This window comes from Pan troglodytes, chromosome 1 (genome assembly GCF_028858775.2).
Source record: "Pan troglodytes isolate AG18354 chromosome 1, NHGRI_mPanTro3-v2.0_pri, whole genome shotgun sequence".
Lineage (NCBI taxonomy): Eukaryota > Metazoa > Chordata > Mammalia > Primates > Hominidae > Pan > Pan troglodytes.
This window is the reverse complement of record NC_072398.2, coordinates 92,211,747-92,225,793: the sequence shown is the minus strand read 5'-3', so window position 1 is coordinate 92,225,793 and position 14,047 is coordinate 92,211,747. Positions and strand designations below refer to the sequence as shown.

The following is a 14,047-nucleotide window of genomic DNA, read 5'->3' as shown; positions in this document are numbered from 1 at the left end:
ATGCTGCCCAGGCTGGTGTTGAACTCGTAGGCTCAAGTAATCTTCCCACTTTGGCTTCCCAAAGTGCTGGGATTACAGGCATGAGCTACCACTCCTGGTCCCACTGACATTTTCAACGTTCTATTAACAGCAGACTGAACCCAACTCAAGCATCACCTCACGAAGCCTTCTGATTATTGCATAAATAATTATGCTTTGTTTTGGACTTTAAGAGCATTAAAATTTTTTTAAATTGCTATAGAGCTGTAATTCATATGACATAAACGTCACCATTTTAAAGTGTACAACTAAGTGGTCTCTAGTATATTCACGGAGTTGTGCAGCCACCCCTACTACCTAATTCCAGAACATTTCCGTAACTCCAAAAAGAAAGCTGGTACCTGTAAGCAGTCACTCCCAATTTCCCCTTCCTTCACCCTCTGGCAACCACTGATCTACTTTCTGTTCATGAATCTGCATATTTCGGACACTCCATGTAAGTGGAATAATACGACCTGTAGATTTTTGTGTCTGGCTTCTCTCACCTGGCATAGTGTTTTCAGGGTTCTTCCATGTTGTAGCATTTATTAGTACTTCTTTCTTTTTTATGGCTGAGTAAAATCCCATTGTATGAACAGACTATATTTTGCTTATCTATTCATCAGCGGACGAACATTTGGGTTGTTTCTACTTTCTGGCTATTATTAATAATGCTGGTATGAATGTTCATGTACAAGTTTTTGTGTGAACCTATGTTCTCAATTCTCTTGGATATATACCTGGGAGTGGAACTGCTGGGTCATATAGTATTGCTGTGTTTCATGTTCTGAAGTACTGTCAAACTGTTTTCCAGAGTGCTTGCACTATTTTACACTCCCACCATCAATGGCGGAATAGATTAGCACAGTGAATATGCAGACAAAACATAAATAAGTATTGTTTAGATTTCTCCACATCTCACAACGCTTGTTATTTTCCATTATTTTGGTTATAGCCATCCTAATAGGTGAGAAGTGGTAGGTCATTGTCATTTTGATTAGCATCTTCCTGTGAATAACAATGCTGGGCATCTTCCCATGCTTATTGGCCATTTGTATGTCTGTCTTCTTTAGAGACTGTCTATTCAAATCCTTTGCAAGTTTTTAAATTGGGTTGTCTTTTTATTGCTGAGCTTTTAAGAGTCCTTTATATATTCTGGTATTAGATCCTTATCAGATACTTGAATTGTAAATATTTTTCCCCATTTCTTCTATGGATTGTCTTTACTTTCTTGATAGAATCCTTTGACATATACAAGCTTTAAATTTTGATGAAATCCAACTATTTTTTTGGGGGGAGGTTATGCTTTTGGTGTCATATCTAAGAAACCACTGCCCAATCCAAGGTCATGAAGATTTACTCCCACCTAAAATTTTTTCTAGGAGTTTTACAGTTTTTAAAAATAGTTTTGGCTCTTACATTTAAGTCTTTGTCCACTTTGAGTTAAATTTTGTTTACTGTATGAGGTAAGGGTCCAAATTAAGTATCTGTATGTAGATATCCAGTTGTCCTAGCACCATTTGTTGAAAATACTATTCTTTCTCCATTGAATTGTCTTGGTACCTTTGTTGAAAATCAATTGACCATAGATGTATGGGTTAATTTCTGGCATGTGAATTCTATTCCATTGATCTACAGGTCTATCCTTGAACCAGTATTATACTGTCTTGATTACTCTGACATTTGCCAATATATAAATGTTAGCACTTATCATAATATAGTATATCTTCATTCATTCATCCATATCCTATGGAATCACTAACTCATTAAAGGAGAGGTTTATCTTTGTAACCATTCCAACACCCACCCCTAACATTACCCCCATCTACTGCTCCAACACACACACACGGTATCTAGCATATAGCAAGGACTCAGTGCTTGTGAAATAAATACTTGTATTTTCATATCTCTGTGCCTTTGACCTATGCTGTCTTTTCACTGGCATTCCCTCCCTCATCTCTTTTGCCTACTAAAGTACCACTCTTCAAGGCCCAGCTGAAATACTATCCTCTCTGTGAAGCGCTTCCCCATATTTCCCATTATTAATTAATTTTTCTCTTCTTTGTTCTCTTATTGTAAGCTCTTTGTTCCTCCCACTCTCCCTCCTACTGTAATTTGAATTTCCTCCGTTAGATTTTAAACATGTTGAGGGGAGGAACCATCTAATCTTTTTTATTTCTATATAGCCTAGAAACTAAAACAGTGTTTTATATATGGTGGCACTTACATGGATGGCTATAATAGGAATCTGGTTATTCCACTCCAGTAAATTAATCTTCTTACTGTTCTCTGTGCACATCACTTCCTAGGCCTGTAAACTCTCTTCATCCTTCACCCAAGTGCTCCCCACCTCTTTCAGTCTGGCCCAGCACTCACCTACCCATCCCTTTCTTCCCTCTTTTCCTTCCCTTCCTTGGAAATGTCCCAGATAAACTCTGTTGACTTTTTTTTGTGTACATATTCACTATCCTAATCTATTACACATGGAGAATCCTATTCACTTTATTGGTGAAATTCTGCTTTAACAAATTCTACTGGCCAATGACAATTCTTTAGTGGTCCGGAAGTTTTATTTTTTGAGGTTTTACTGTGATAGGATATTGCCTGTAAATTAAGTTGTGTACATTGGCAGGCTGCTCTGATAAAGTATTATTTCACTCAGGCAATGGCCAGTCTACCCTTGGCAGTGACCTTACCTGTAATTCTTTTTCTTCCTGCCTCAGCATATTCCTGAGGATCTGGGTGGCATGTTTTTGAACTTCGGGATCCTAGACATGGAAAATATGGCAATATAAGAGTTAGGGACTAACTCAACAGCTTAGCTCTCTTCTATCTGCTGGTTCCTGGGCAAGGACAGCTATGAGAGTAGAGCCTGGATCATAAGTATGTTTTATTCAGTACCTTGCCGGAATGCAGTAAAACAAAATCTTATTTTGAGTTTATGCCTCAATTTGGCTGTAATCACCTTTGGTATCAAGTTGCTCTCTAAAGTCTCCCAGGACTTGTGGGCTCAGTCTTCATTCCAACTGAAAAGTCCTGTTCCCTATACTTGTCTGCATCTTGTCCTCTTTTAACTCTTCACATAGGTGTTTCTTGCTTCTAGAGTTCTCTTTCTACTTGTTTTTTTGTTTTGTTTTTTCTTTGAGATGGGGTCTCACTCTGTCACCCAGGCTGGAGTGCATTGGCACGATCATGGCTCACTGCAACCTCTGCCTCCTGGGCTCAAACAACCCTCCTGCCTCAGCCTCCGGTGCATGCCACCATGTCTGGCTAATTTTTTGTATTTTTGGTAGAGACAGGGTTTTGCCATGTTGCCCAGGCTGGTCTCGAACTCCTGAGCTCAAGTGATCCTCCCACCTTAGCCCCACAAAGTGTTGGAATTACAGGCGTGAGCCACTGCGCCTAGCCTCTACTTGTTTTTGTCCTTTTCTGGTCCCTCCCTCTACTGAGTGGGCTCTATATTTTGCACCTCAAAGCAGGCTTTTTTCTCTAGGAAGCCTTTCCCCCACTCCTTGACTTTATTCCAAACCCTGGTTAACACTGACTGGCAATGGTCTTGAACAGATGCATTCTGTCCCTGCCTGAAGTGTACACTCTCTCTCTGATGAGGAGCACTTTTAGACAACATCCTTAGAGTCTTCTACCCATTTAGGAAACACACAATGTTGCTGTGTGATAAAACCTCATATGCATTTGCATGGAAGGAGGACACTAAGGCATGGAACAACTGTTATTGTGCAGCCTTCATTTTTGTTCAACTCTTTCAATGGTCTTTCATATGTCTTTTGGCTTGTCTCTGTTTACCACAGCCCCACTGGATTTAACTTGCTTTCCTCCCCAATGCGGAGCTTTTCAACAGGACATTAGGGTGAGGAAAGAAAGCCAGAAGGATTATTACCTGCAGAGGTTTGGGTCCTGTGATGCGTTGTGGAGGTGGTAGAGGTGGAGGAGGTGGTGGTGAGGGGATCACTGACGTGATTCGGGGAGCTCCTGCTGGGGATGGGTCCTGCTGGAGCCCAGAGATGCCCATGGATGAAGGTGAAGAGCCCAGGAGGGTGAGTGCAACATAGGCGCCAGCTAGAGGGAAACAGAGAGAGACTTGCTCCAGGAGTGCTGTTCTGGAGAGAGAGTCCAGCTATACAGGAGGGGGCTGTTCTCCCTTGTCCTGTCATTAAACTCATTATTCTGTAGATTAAGTTCTCCTCACTTTTAAGCCCCACCCATTCTCTAATCCCTGCCTTCATGCCCAAGTACTACTTCCTGCCCTTCCTTCATGCAGAGACCTCAACTAGAATTCCACTCATAAATATCTGGGAACACGCCCCGCAGGCTGCCTCAGCAGCCTCTTGTTTCCCCCTTTATCTCACTAAAGTAAGTAGCCAGTGTCACACTCCGAGCATACTGCCCACATGGCACAGACCAGGCACTCAGATTCTAGCCCTCTGCTCTCCCCAAACTTCCCACATTCTTCAATTCTTTCTTCAACATTTGTTGTTTCTATTTGAATATTTGTGCAGACTCAATTGTTGGGCCTTCCTGGCTATAAACAGATTATTGTTGCTTTTCCCTGCCAAACAGAAAACAAATGAGGAAGAATGTCCATGAATGGCAGAGGGAATTGAAAGGTATTTGAGGGAGACCTGGTCTCAGTAGGATATGGTCTAAATAGGTGTGGCAAAGATGAGTGTGGGTAAAAATGAAGATGTCTCATGAGAGCCTAGTACTGTCTCCACTTGAAGTAACAGGGAATTGTGGCCACTTAAGTGGATCACTCCATGTTAAGATTAAAGATGTGACTTTAGCTGCCTCACATATCTACAAAGGAAACTTCCTGGAATGCCAGGCCTGACCTTTCCTCCCTCCTTTCCTCCCTCTCGGATCATCTGCTTCCCTACTTTAGTTGTCGCCTCTCTCCAACTCACATTTGATCAGCTTTACCACTTCCAGGTGTGAGCTATTGGTCACCATGGTGCCGTTGACCTGTTGGAGGGACAAACAATATTGAGTAATGGTAATGAACAGCTAGGGGATCCTTCTGTAAGTTCAAAATGCCACTTTTTTTTTTTTTTTTTTTTTTGAGATGGAGTCTTGCTCTGTCGCCCAGGCTGGAGTGCAGTGGCCCATCTCGGCTCACTGCAAGCTCCACCTCCTGGGTTCATGCCATTCTCCTGCCTCAGCCTCCTGAGTAGCTGGGACTACAGGCGCCCGCCACCACGCCCAGCTAATTTTTTGTATTTTTAGGAGAGATGGGGTTTCACTGTGTTAGCCAGGATGGTCTTGATCTCCTGACCTTGTGATCCGCCCGTCTTGGCCTCCCAAAGAGCTGGGATTACAGGCGTGAGCCACTGCGCCCGGCCCAAAATGCCATGTTTTTAGGAAGCCATTTTCCAATGCTCTTTAGCCTCCTCTGGTCACTTGTTTACTCAAGTCACACTATGAATTTGTTCTGTTTGTATCTGCTATTTGTTCTGTCTCTCCAGCTAGCCTATGAGTTTTCAAGGACAAGACCTGTGTCTTCATTCCTTAATTTGTTCATTCATTCACTTATTTTTGGTATACACTTTTCTAACCATTTGCTTCACACACATGTGAATGTCCACTGACCCAGTGTGCTTCCTCATTACAGAGGACTAAGAAGTCTCTGCATCTAGGATTTCCTTAATGCACCCCACTGTGTTGCCCAGGCTAGTCTTGAACACCATTCTGTCGAAGAAAGGTCTGAACGACCAGGGCAGGTTATAGTAGTTCAGAATGGGCAAAGACCCCAGGTTGGCATTATATGGAGGAAAGAATATCAACCTGAGAATTGAAGTCTTGGATCCTTCACTAGTTACTAACCCTCCCTCTTAATCTTATTTTGGTCATTTGTGAAATAAGAATAATAAAACTTGTTCTAGAAGCTTGGTTGCTTTAGAGTCAAGAAAGGCCTAAAATGTAGAACACAGCTATCCTCCTCCTCACTCTCTCTCATGCTATACCACTGTGCTCCCTCGTATGGTACCACTCCTAACTCAGTGGCTGCCTGGCAGTTGGTATCAAGATGAAAGTGTGCAGGATGGGCCAAGGCCAGGAGTGCCCTGCACATCTATTTCCACTGCTGGGAGTGGGAGTGTGTGTTGGGGTCACTCACTTTGATGATCCGGTCGCCCTCTTTCACACCGGCCTTCATGGCTGCACCTCCTGTAAGGAGAAGGCCTGGTCAGCAGTGCCCAACAACCTCTTCCACTGAAGCTACACGAAGGTCTCTGTCAGATCACCTCTCCTCTGAAATTTCCTCTTATTTCTCTGTGTTAAGTATCTCAAATTCTGGGTGTACTTCCTATTCTACTCCAATGACACAACTACTTTTAAGCTAGAGTGAACTATATAAGGTCCCATCTCCTGCTCTTCCTTTCACCTAAATAAGATGCCAGACTTCTGATAGCCAGGCCAAGGCAGGAGCGAGGCAGGGCCAGGCTCTGGGAAGAGCACGTGTGCTTCATTCGAGTGTATCTGGATATGTTCCAAGGTCAAATCAGTTATATTCCGGGGGGGGGGGGGGAATGAGTTTACTGTATGAAACATAATTGTTAAAATAATAATTAAGAGAAATTCGGAGAAAAGGATTAAAACAAGAGTTTCCTAAGTCCTGAGAGGTTCATAAAGATATTCTCGGTATTCACATCATTAAAGACAACTGTTTTATTTCTTTTAAAAAAACTGTTTTAAGCCATTTACAGTTTCTCCCCTCCTTTTTTTTTTATAGACAGTCTTGCCCTGTAGCTCAAGCTGGAGTGCAGAGGCGTGATCTCAGCTCACTACAGACTGGATCTTCTGGGTTCAAGTGATCCTCCCAACTCAACCCTCCCAAGTAGCTATGGAACTACAGGTGCATGCCACCATGCCTGGCTAATTAAAAAAAAAAAATTTTTTTTTTTGTAGAGATGAGGTCTCACTATGTTGCCCAGGCTGGTCTTGAACTCCTGGGCTCAAGTGATCCTCCTGCCTTGGCTTCCCAAAATGCTGGGATTATAGGCGTGAGCCTCCATACTCAGCCCAGTTTCTCCCTTTAAAATGGACCAAATTAAGAGCTTCTGATGGTGACTGACTGTGAGGTGCTCAAAAGAACATGCTCTTGACTTTTGCAACTTGTCATTCAACTGGAGGCTACAGTGGTTTTGACCACAATATGGTTTGTTTGTTTGTTTTGAGACTGTGTCTCACTCTGTCACCCAGGCTGGAGTGCAGCGGTGCGATTTTGGCTCACCGCAGCCTCAACATCTTGGGCTCAAACGGTCCTCCCATCTCGGCCTCCGAAGTAGCTGGGACTACAGGCATGTGCCAACACATGCTAATTTTTGTATTTTTTGTAGAGACAGGGTTTCACCATATTGCCCAGGCTGGTCTTGGAACTCCTGAGCTCAGGCAATCCTCCTGGCTTTGCCTCCCAAAGTGCTGGGATTATAGGCATGTGTCACCTCGCCAAGCCTCACAAGATAGTTTTAAATGACTTATATTCCTAGTTTAATTTACATCCAGGAAGCACAAAAAACACTAAAGCCAAAACAAGTTAATGAGAAGCATAAAAATTACATATTGTACATTTGCCCCAACGTGATCATTAAATCTTTAAGTTGCATTCCTCTGATCAAAACAAAACTCCCACAAAGCCCATCTAAATGTTTCTACTCTAAAAAGAAAAATTCAGTGAGGACTACATTCCAATTTGGCTTTTCAATACTGGGACTCAAGACTACCCTCAGCTAAAGTGTGCTATTTATGGAAGAGTACTTGCAAATAGCTTGAAATTCCCTCTTATACATTCATTTAGAAACTAACGTTAAAGAGAACAGAACTATCTTGCCTGAATGTATGAAACACGTGAGGTGACTTCTAATAACTTAGTGTTTTTTTTTTTTTAAACTAAACTCTTCAGAGTTAAGGAACTTGAGCAGAAATTCTCAGACTTCAGCAAGCATGAGAATCACTGTGGGAATTTTTAAAAAGTGTATTTCTTGGACCTCTTGCCAGAAAGCAATTCAGTGCTTCCGAGGTCAGCCTCAAGAAAAAGGATTTCAATCATCTTGGGCTTAGGTGATTCTAATACAGGCAGAACACAGACTATACTTTGAGAAACAGTGAATTAAAGAAACCTAATATGTATCTGGAAAAGATAACCGCTGCTTTGTTACTCTTGTGACTTCAATGCCAATCCAAATGAAGTCTCTTTTACTCTCCTCCCCAACACACACATGCACACAGGGATGCATGCATGCACACACACACAACTCTCACACACACAGACTCTAGAACTCATATTCTCCTTGTAAGCCATCTTTTCCTTCTTTCTTCTCTGGGTCTGACTCTGCTCAGCCTAAGAGAAGGAAGAAGGTAAAGGAGAGCTGAACCTTGACTTCACTGGAGGGGATCCCATACACATTTTCTGTACCAGATAGACCAGCAGAGGAAAAGTACAAGTTACTGGCAGTTCCACTAACTCTGTCTCACCCTAGTCCAGGAACCCTGAGAAATAAGAGAAGCAAAGAATAAAACTATCTTTTTAGAGCTTCACCCCAGGATATGCAAAACAAACCTCCCACTGATATAAGTTTACTCCCAAATATAAGAAGCCATACTTATTTATATCCTTATATGATCCACATACTCATTTTGGTCATAAATTTGAAATTCTCTTTTCACCTTTCCTGTGAACATATCTCATATCTTCCTCCAAAATCAATGCAAGTATATTTTCCCTCCTGCTCTGCACTATCAGGAAACCTGCTCCCAATCCTTTCCTTGTGCTCTTGTTTAAGCCAAGCCTAGGATGCTCCATGTCACCAGCCCAATGCTACTTACTGCACTGAAGTTCACTCCTTTTAGGGACACTTCTTTACCCTTTAAGGACTCTCCCACACCCACTGCCTTTCTTTTTTTTTTTGTTTTTTGTTTTTTGTTTTTGAGACGGAGTCTCGCTCAGTCACCCAGGCTGAAGTGCAGTGGCACGATCTTGGCTCACCGCAAGTTCCGGCCACGGGTTCATGCCATTCTCCTGCCTCAGCCTCCCGAGTAGCTGGGACTACAGGCGCCTGCCACCACGCCTCGCTAATTTCTTTGTATTTTTAGTAGAGACAGGGTTTCACCATGTTAGTCAGGATGGTCTCGATCTCCTGACCTCGTGATCCGCGAGCCTCGACCTCCCATAGTGCTGAGATTACAGGCGTGAGCCACCACAGCTGGCCACCCATCGCCTTTTTGATTGTCTTCCTCAGCCTGGACCACCAACAGTGGTTCCACTACCTGGCATATGCTAGAGTTTTGACTGTTCACACCCCTTCTATACACAATTGGTAACTTGATGGATTTGGCTATGATGCCCACCCACTCTTCACTTCCTTCCCACCAAATTCCTATCCTGCTGATTTGCTTTTCATTTCCATCTTTCAAACTACTTCTAAAATCCTGTTTCTTTTAAGAGGGCTTCCCAAATGATCACAAGGAAAATGACTATGCCTCAAATCACAAACTACTCAAACTTCCAAACACCATTTCCCCTGACATCACATCCAACATATATCATTCATCTGTTGGTAATTTATTATTTAATGTTAATTGTATCAGCAAATGTGCTCTGTAATCATTTGGACCATTGTGCCTGTCTCAGGTTATAAACCTCTGTAGAAAGTGACCATCTGTGCACTTAGCCAGGTAATGTGGAGGTAAATATGAAGAAAGGGGGCCTTTGATTCCTCCATGGAATCTTGTGACCCAGTATGAGGGGCTCCCTTCGATGGCAATCAGACATCTGCCTGATGATGACCTGACAGCTATTTTGCTGGTTTTTCACTTTCCAGCTAGGGAAGCAAGCATGAGGTGCAATCTCTAGAAATTCTGCCTGGGGGCTTAGCATTGAAGAGGCTTCCCCAGGCACCCATGGAGAACCAGTTCTAGAGTAATTCATTCATGCCCCACAGGAAAGCACAGGTAGAATGGCACTGTCACATACATGGTGGCTTTGCAAGAACTGTCCACCGTGGGCAGCAGGGATGCAGCACTCACCAGGCCGCACAGACTGCACCAGAACAATGCGATCCCCACTGACTGTGAAGCCGAAGCCATGCTGGTCCTTTTGGATAATGACACAGCGTTGAACGAGACCTGGAAGGCGGAGAGAAAGGTTGAGTACGCAGTGTCATTGGGAGGTTAGTGTACACATGCCAAGACCAACCCAGGGAAGCCCCAGTGCCTTTCTTCTTCAAGAAGCCTTTTCACACTAAACAAATTCCCTAGACTATTCCTGTCTAAACACTATCGCAATGACACGCCTCCCTTGGTGGTTGGCAAAACCTATAACTTACTTTGTATTCCAAATAAGAAACTACCCTTCTCTGAGGTGCTAAAATGCTTGTCTCTCACATACATGTCTGTCCTTTTGGTGTGCCCGGGTGAGACTGGTCAAAGAAGGGGTAGGACCAGGTCTAGCCATCCTCCTGAAGACTAACATTACCAATAAGGAGCCTCCCAGGATTGAAGCCCAAGTGAGCCTAGAAGTTACATGTTAAGTGACATCCAATGAATGCAGCAAGTGGTATACCAATGCTTGTTGATTCTTTTTATAGAGCTGGATAACTCATGCAGGGTGACTTAGGAGTGGTCTCTTGCCAAATCTAGGGAAGGACACATGACAAGAAGAAAACCCTTTTATTTCTGAAATAAAAGGGTTTTCTTCTTGTCATGTATCCTTTAAAAAAATACGGAATTAAAAAACAAAAAGAAACAGAGGTTATGACTACCAAATGTCTCCATTCCTGTGAGTGTATACTAGACATTGTACATGTGTATGAGTATGTGTGATTGCATCCTGCAATGATTAAAGCGTGGGTTCTAGAGTTAAAACAGAACTGGTTTCAAGTCCCCAATAAGCTTGCAAACTTGGACATATTTCTTAACCTCTCTGTGCCTCAGCTCCCTCATTTGCAAAATAAAGATAATAAAACCTAGTTTCTATGTTGATGTACGGAGGCAATTTATATAAAACCCATTAACACAATGCCTAGTATACATCATGTGCTTAACATAAACACTAAGTTGCTTTACATTTGGAGTATACAGATCTGTCTGTATGAGTGTACATCTCTGTGTCCATGTGGGTTTTCTTTTGAGACAGAGTCTTGCTCTGTCACCCAGGCTGGAGTGCAATGGCGCGATCTCGACTCACTGCAACCTCTGCCTTCTGGGTTCAAGCAATTCTCCTGCCTCAGCCTCCTGAGTAGCTGGGACTACAGGCACGCACCACCACACCTGGCTAATTTTTGTGTTTTTAGTAGAGACGGGGTTTCACCATGTTGGCCAGGCTGGTCTCAAACTCCTGACCTCAAGTGATCTGCCTGCCTTGGCCTCCCAAAATGCTGGGATTACAGGCATAAGCCACCATGCCCAGCCATGTGCCTTTTTTTTTTTTTTTTTTTTTTAAAAGAGATGGAGTATCACTATGTTGCCCGGGCTGGAGTACAGTGGTTATTCATAGGTGTGATCCCACTACTGATAAGCATGGGTGTTCTGACCTGCTCCATTTCTGACCTGGGTCAGTTCACCTCTCCTTCGGCAACCTGGTAGTTCCCTGCTCCTGGGAGGTCATCATATTGATGCTGAACTTAGTACAGACACCTGACTGGCATAGCACACTACAGACCAGAGCTCTTTGGCTCAAGCGATCCTCCCATTGGCCTCCCAAGTAGCTGGGAATACACGCATGTGCCACCATGCCTGGCTGTGTTTGTATGTTAATGCCCAAGGAGGTTACCTGTTGTCTCAGAGGCATCCGAAGGCTGGCGATGGTGGGAAGGGGACTTGCGCTCTGGTGCAGAATCTCCCAGAGAAGACAGGCTACTTAACCTGGAGAAGGAGTAAGGAAAGCATGTCAATGAGCTCAGCAGGGGGGATCAGCCTTGTAGTAGATGGAAGCTCTGTCAAAAGGGGCTCTGAGTCTTGGATAATGAGAGACCAACCTACCCACCCTGTAACCCAATCTGGTAGGACATTAGCCATGTGTACACCACTGGTAACACCACCTATCTGGAATCCTGGGCTGGCAGGGCAAGCATGATCTCTTTAATACCCAGCAAGGTGTGAAGGGAAATAACCCTTCCTGGAGTTAGGCGACAAAGAGACAATAGCAAGAAGGGGATGCGCACACGTGTACATGCTTGTTGGGTCTTACCAGGCTGCAATGGGGCTGATGGAACAGAACGGAGCAGCAGAGAAAATGAATGCAAGAAAAAGACAGGAAAAAAACAAACAGCCAGTTAGTTTTAGGCAATGATTTGCAAAGGAAGGGGAGACTGGAGGGAAGGACGAGGTGGGTCAAACACATACAGAGGTCTGCATGAGCACAACATGTGGCTGTAGTGGTGGCAGCAGAGACAAGCTCCCCATTTAGCTTCATCTCTTTGTCCCTCAAAGTTCCACCTCTCCATAACAGTGATCTCCAGGAGGGTAAATGGGCATGAGTATAAGCCCGCTGGGTAACTGGCAACTTGCACACTTTCTAGAAAAGACAGTAGAGGAACGGCCCAAGCCTTTGAAAATTCCATTTATCCTTTGGGTACCATGGGAGGACAGGAATCTGGTCTGTTCGGTGGTAGTATTCCAACCCCATATTCAGCTCCAGTCCCTCAGCCAGCCTGAGGCACCTTGCCTAATTAGAAACTACTAAAGACCCCAAACCTTCAAGTGGTACACATCACCAAACCAAAGGATTCACTGCTTCATCTCCTCTTCAACTAGGACCCTCACAGGAATAGAAGAAATTTCAATAACTGCTGTGGCACTCCTTTTTGGAAAAGTGTACAAGTTGCAAGTTCCTGAATCAATAGTTGCTGCCCCTCAGAAAGGGCCAATTCCTATCCTACCTATAGCAAATGACTAAGTAGAAGGCTACTCATGGAAGCACTGTGTGTGATGGCAAAGCACTGGAAATAATCTAAATGTTCACAATGAGTGACTGGTTAAATAAATTACAGTAATACAATGACACAGAACTCAGTCATAAAAAAGAATGAAGAGGCTCTTTATACACGATACAGAATATCTCCATGATATGCTACTGAGTGAAATAAACAAAATATAGAATTATTTGGACAGTTTAAAAAAGTGAGTAAAGGAGAGAATAAAATTATGTGTTTATATATGTTTAAATATTTATTTACATATCCAAAAATATCTAAAATATCTCTGGAAGAATACAAAAGAAACATATAACACAGTTGTCTCTGAGGAGGGAAACTGGGTGGCTGGGGCACAGGAATGGAAATGCAGGCTTTTATTATATTCTTTGGTACTTTTAATGTTTGAAACCATGTGAGGGTACAAGTAACTTATAAATATAAAGGAGTGGGTCTTCGTTCCCCCTCACAATGGCACCCCTCTTACCTGGACAGGTGAGACTGCTTTTTACTGGCTGATCTTTGGATCAGAGAGAGAAGGACATCAAGGAAGAAGAGAGCGTGGGCCCAGGAGAGAGCAACGCAGGACAGGAGGAAGAAAGAGAAAGAAAAACAAAACACGACATAAACCAGACAAGACACTAGGGATGGTTGGTTCAAAGAAAAACCACAACAGAGCCAAGAGTGACCCAGGGGAGGCACCTGGCCACAAGGTGAGCTTACTAACAGCCATCAGCTTTCTAACATCCAAATTTACCCATGTCATTTTGCTGCTTAAAACCTTTTAGAACCTCCCCACTGTACTTGGGAGAACAGTCACCTGGCCTCAGCTAGGCCATTCGCCACAGCATCTAACAGGAAGTATAATGCCTGATGCCCGGGGAAGTGCCCTTTGATGTTTTCCACAGCTCCCAGTATCTGTCCTTCCTGCAGCTCAAATACCCAACTGAAAATGCGCTGTTCACTTGTCTGTAAAGCCGTACAGACAGGCAAGGTTGGAAGGTCCATGAAAGCAGAGAGGGTCTTGCTGCTGTGTCCCCAGTGCCTGACGCAATAGGGAGGGGCTCAGTCCTATCCTTGGTCCCTGCTCTTTACTGTCCTCCTTT

General features: G+C 43.5%; 1 protein-coding gene across 20 annotated transcripts in view; it reads right to left on the bottom strand.

Annotated features, from left to right (window-relative positions):
• ARHGEF11 (Rho guanine nucleotide exchange factor 11) overlaps nt 1–14,047 on the bottom strand; it is a 112,075-nt gene that overhangs the window by 39,397 nt on the left and 58,631 nt on the right. For 9 of the 20 annotated variants that reach the window (XM_016929637.4, XM_063796612.1, XM_513900.8 and 6 more), the window contains exons 2-7: nt 11,801–11,892; nt 10,057–10,155; nt 6,149–6,198; nt 4,941–4,998; nt 3,917–4,095; nt 2,715–2,786 (exon numbers count right to left, since the gene is read on the bottom strand). In XM_016929637.4, coding sequence (XP_016785126.1) covers nt 2,715–2,786; nt 3,917–4,095; nt 4,941–4,998; nt 6,149–6,198; nt 10,057–10,155; nt 11,801–11,892 — 550 coding nt within the window. Of the gene's footprint in view, nt 1–2,714; nt 2,787–3,916; nt 4,096–4,940; nt 4,999–6,148; nt 6,199–10,056; nt 10,156–11,800; nt 11,893–12,217; nt 12,233–13,428; nt 13,462–14,047 lie in introns of all 20 variants that reach the window. The other 11 variants (XM_016929602.4, XM_009434716.5, XM_009434742.5 and 8 more) reach the window with 3 other exon arrangements.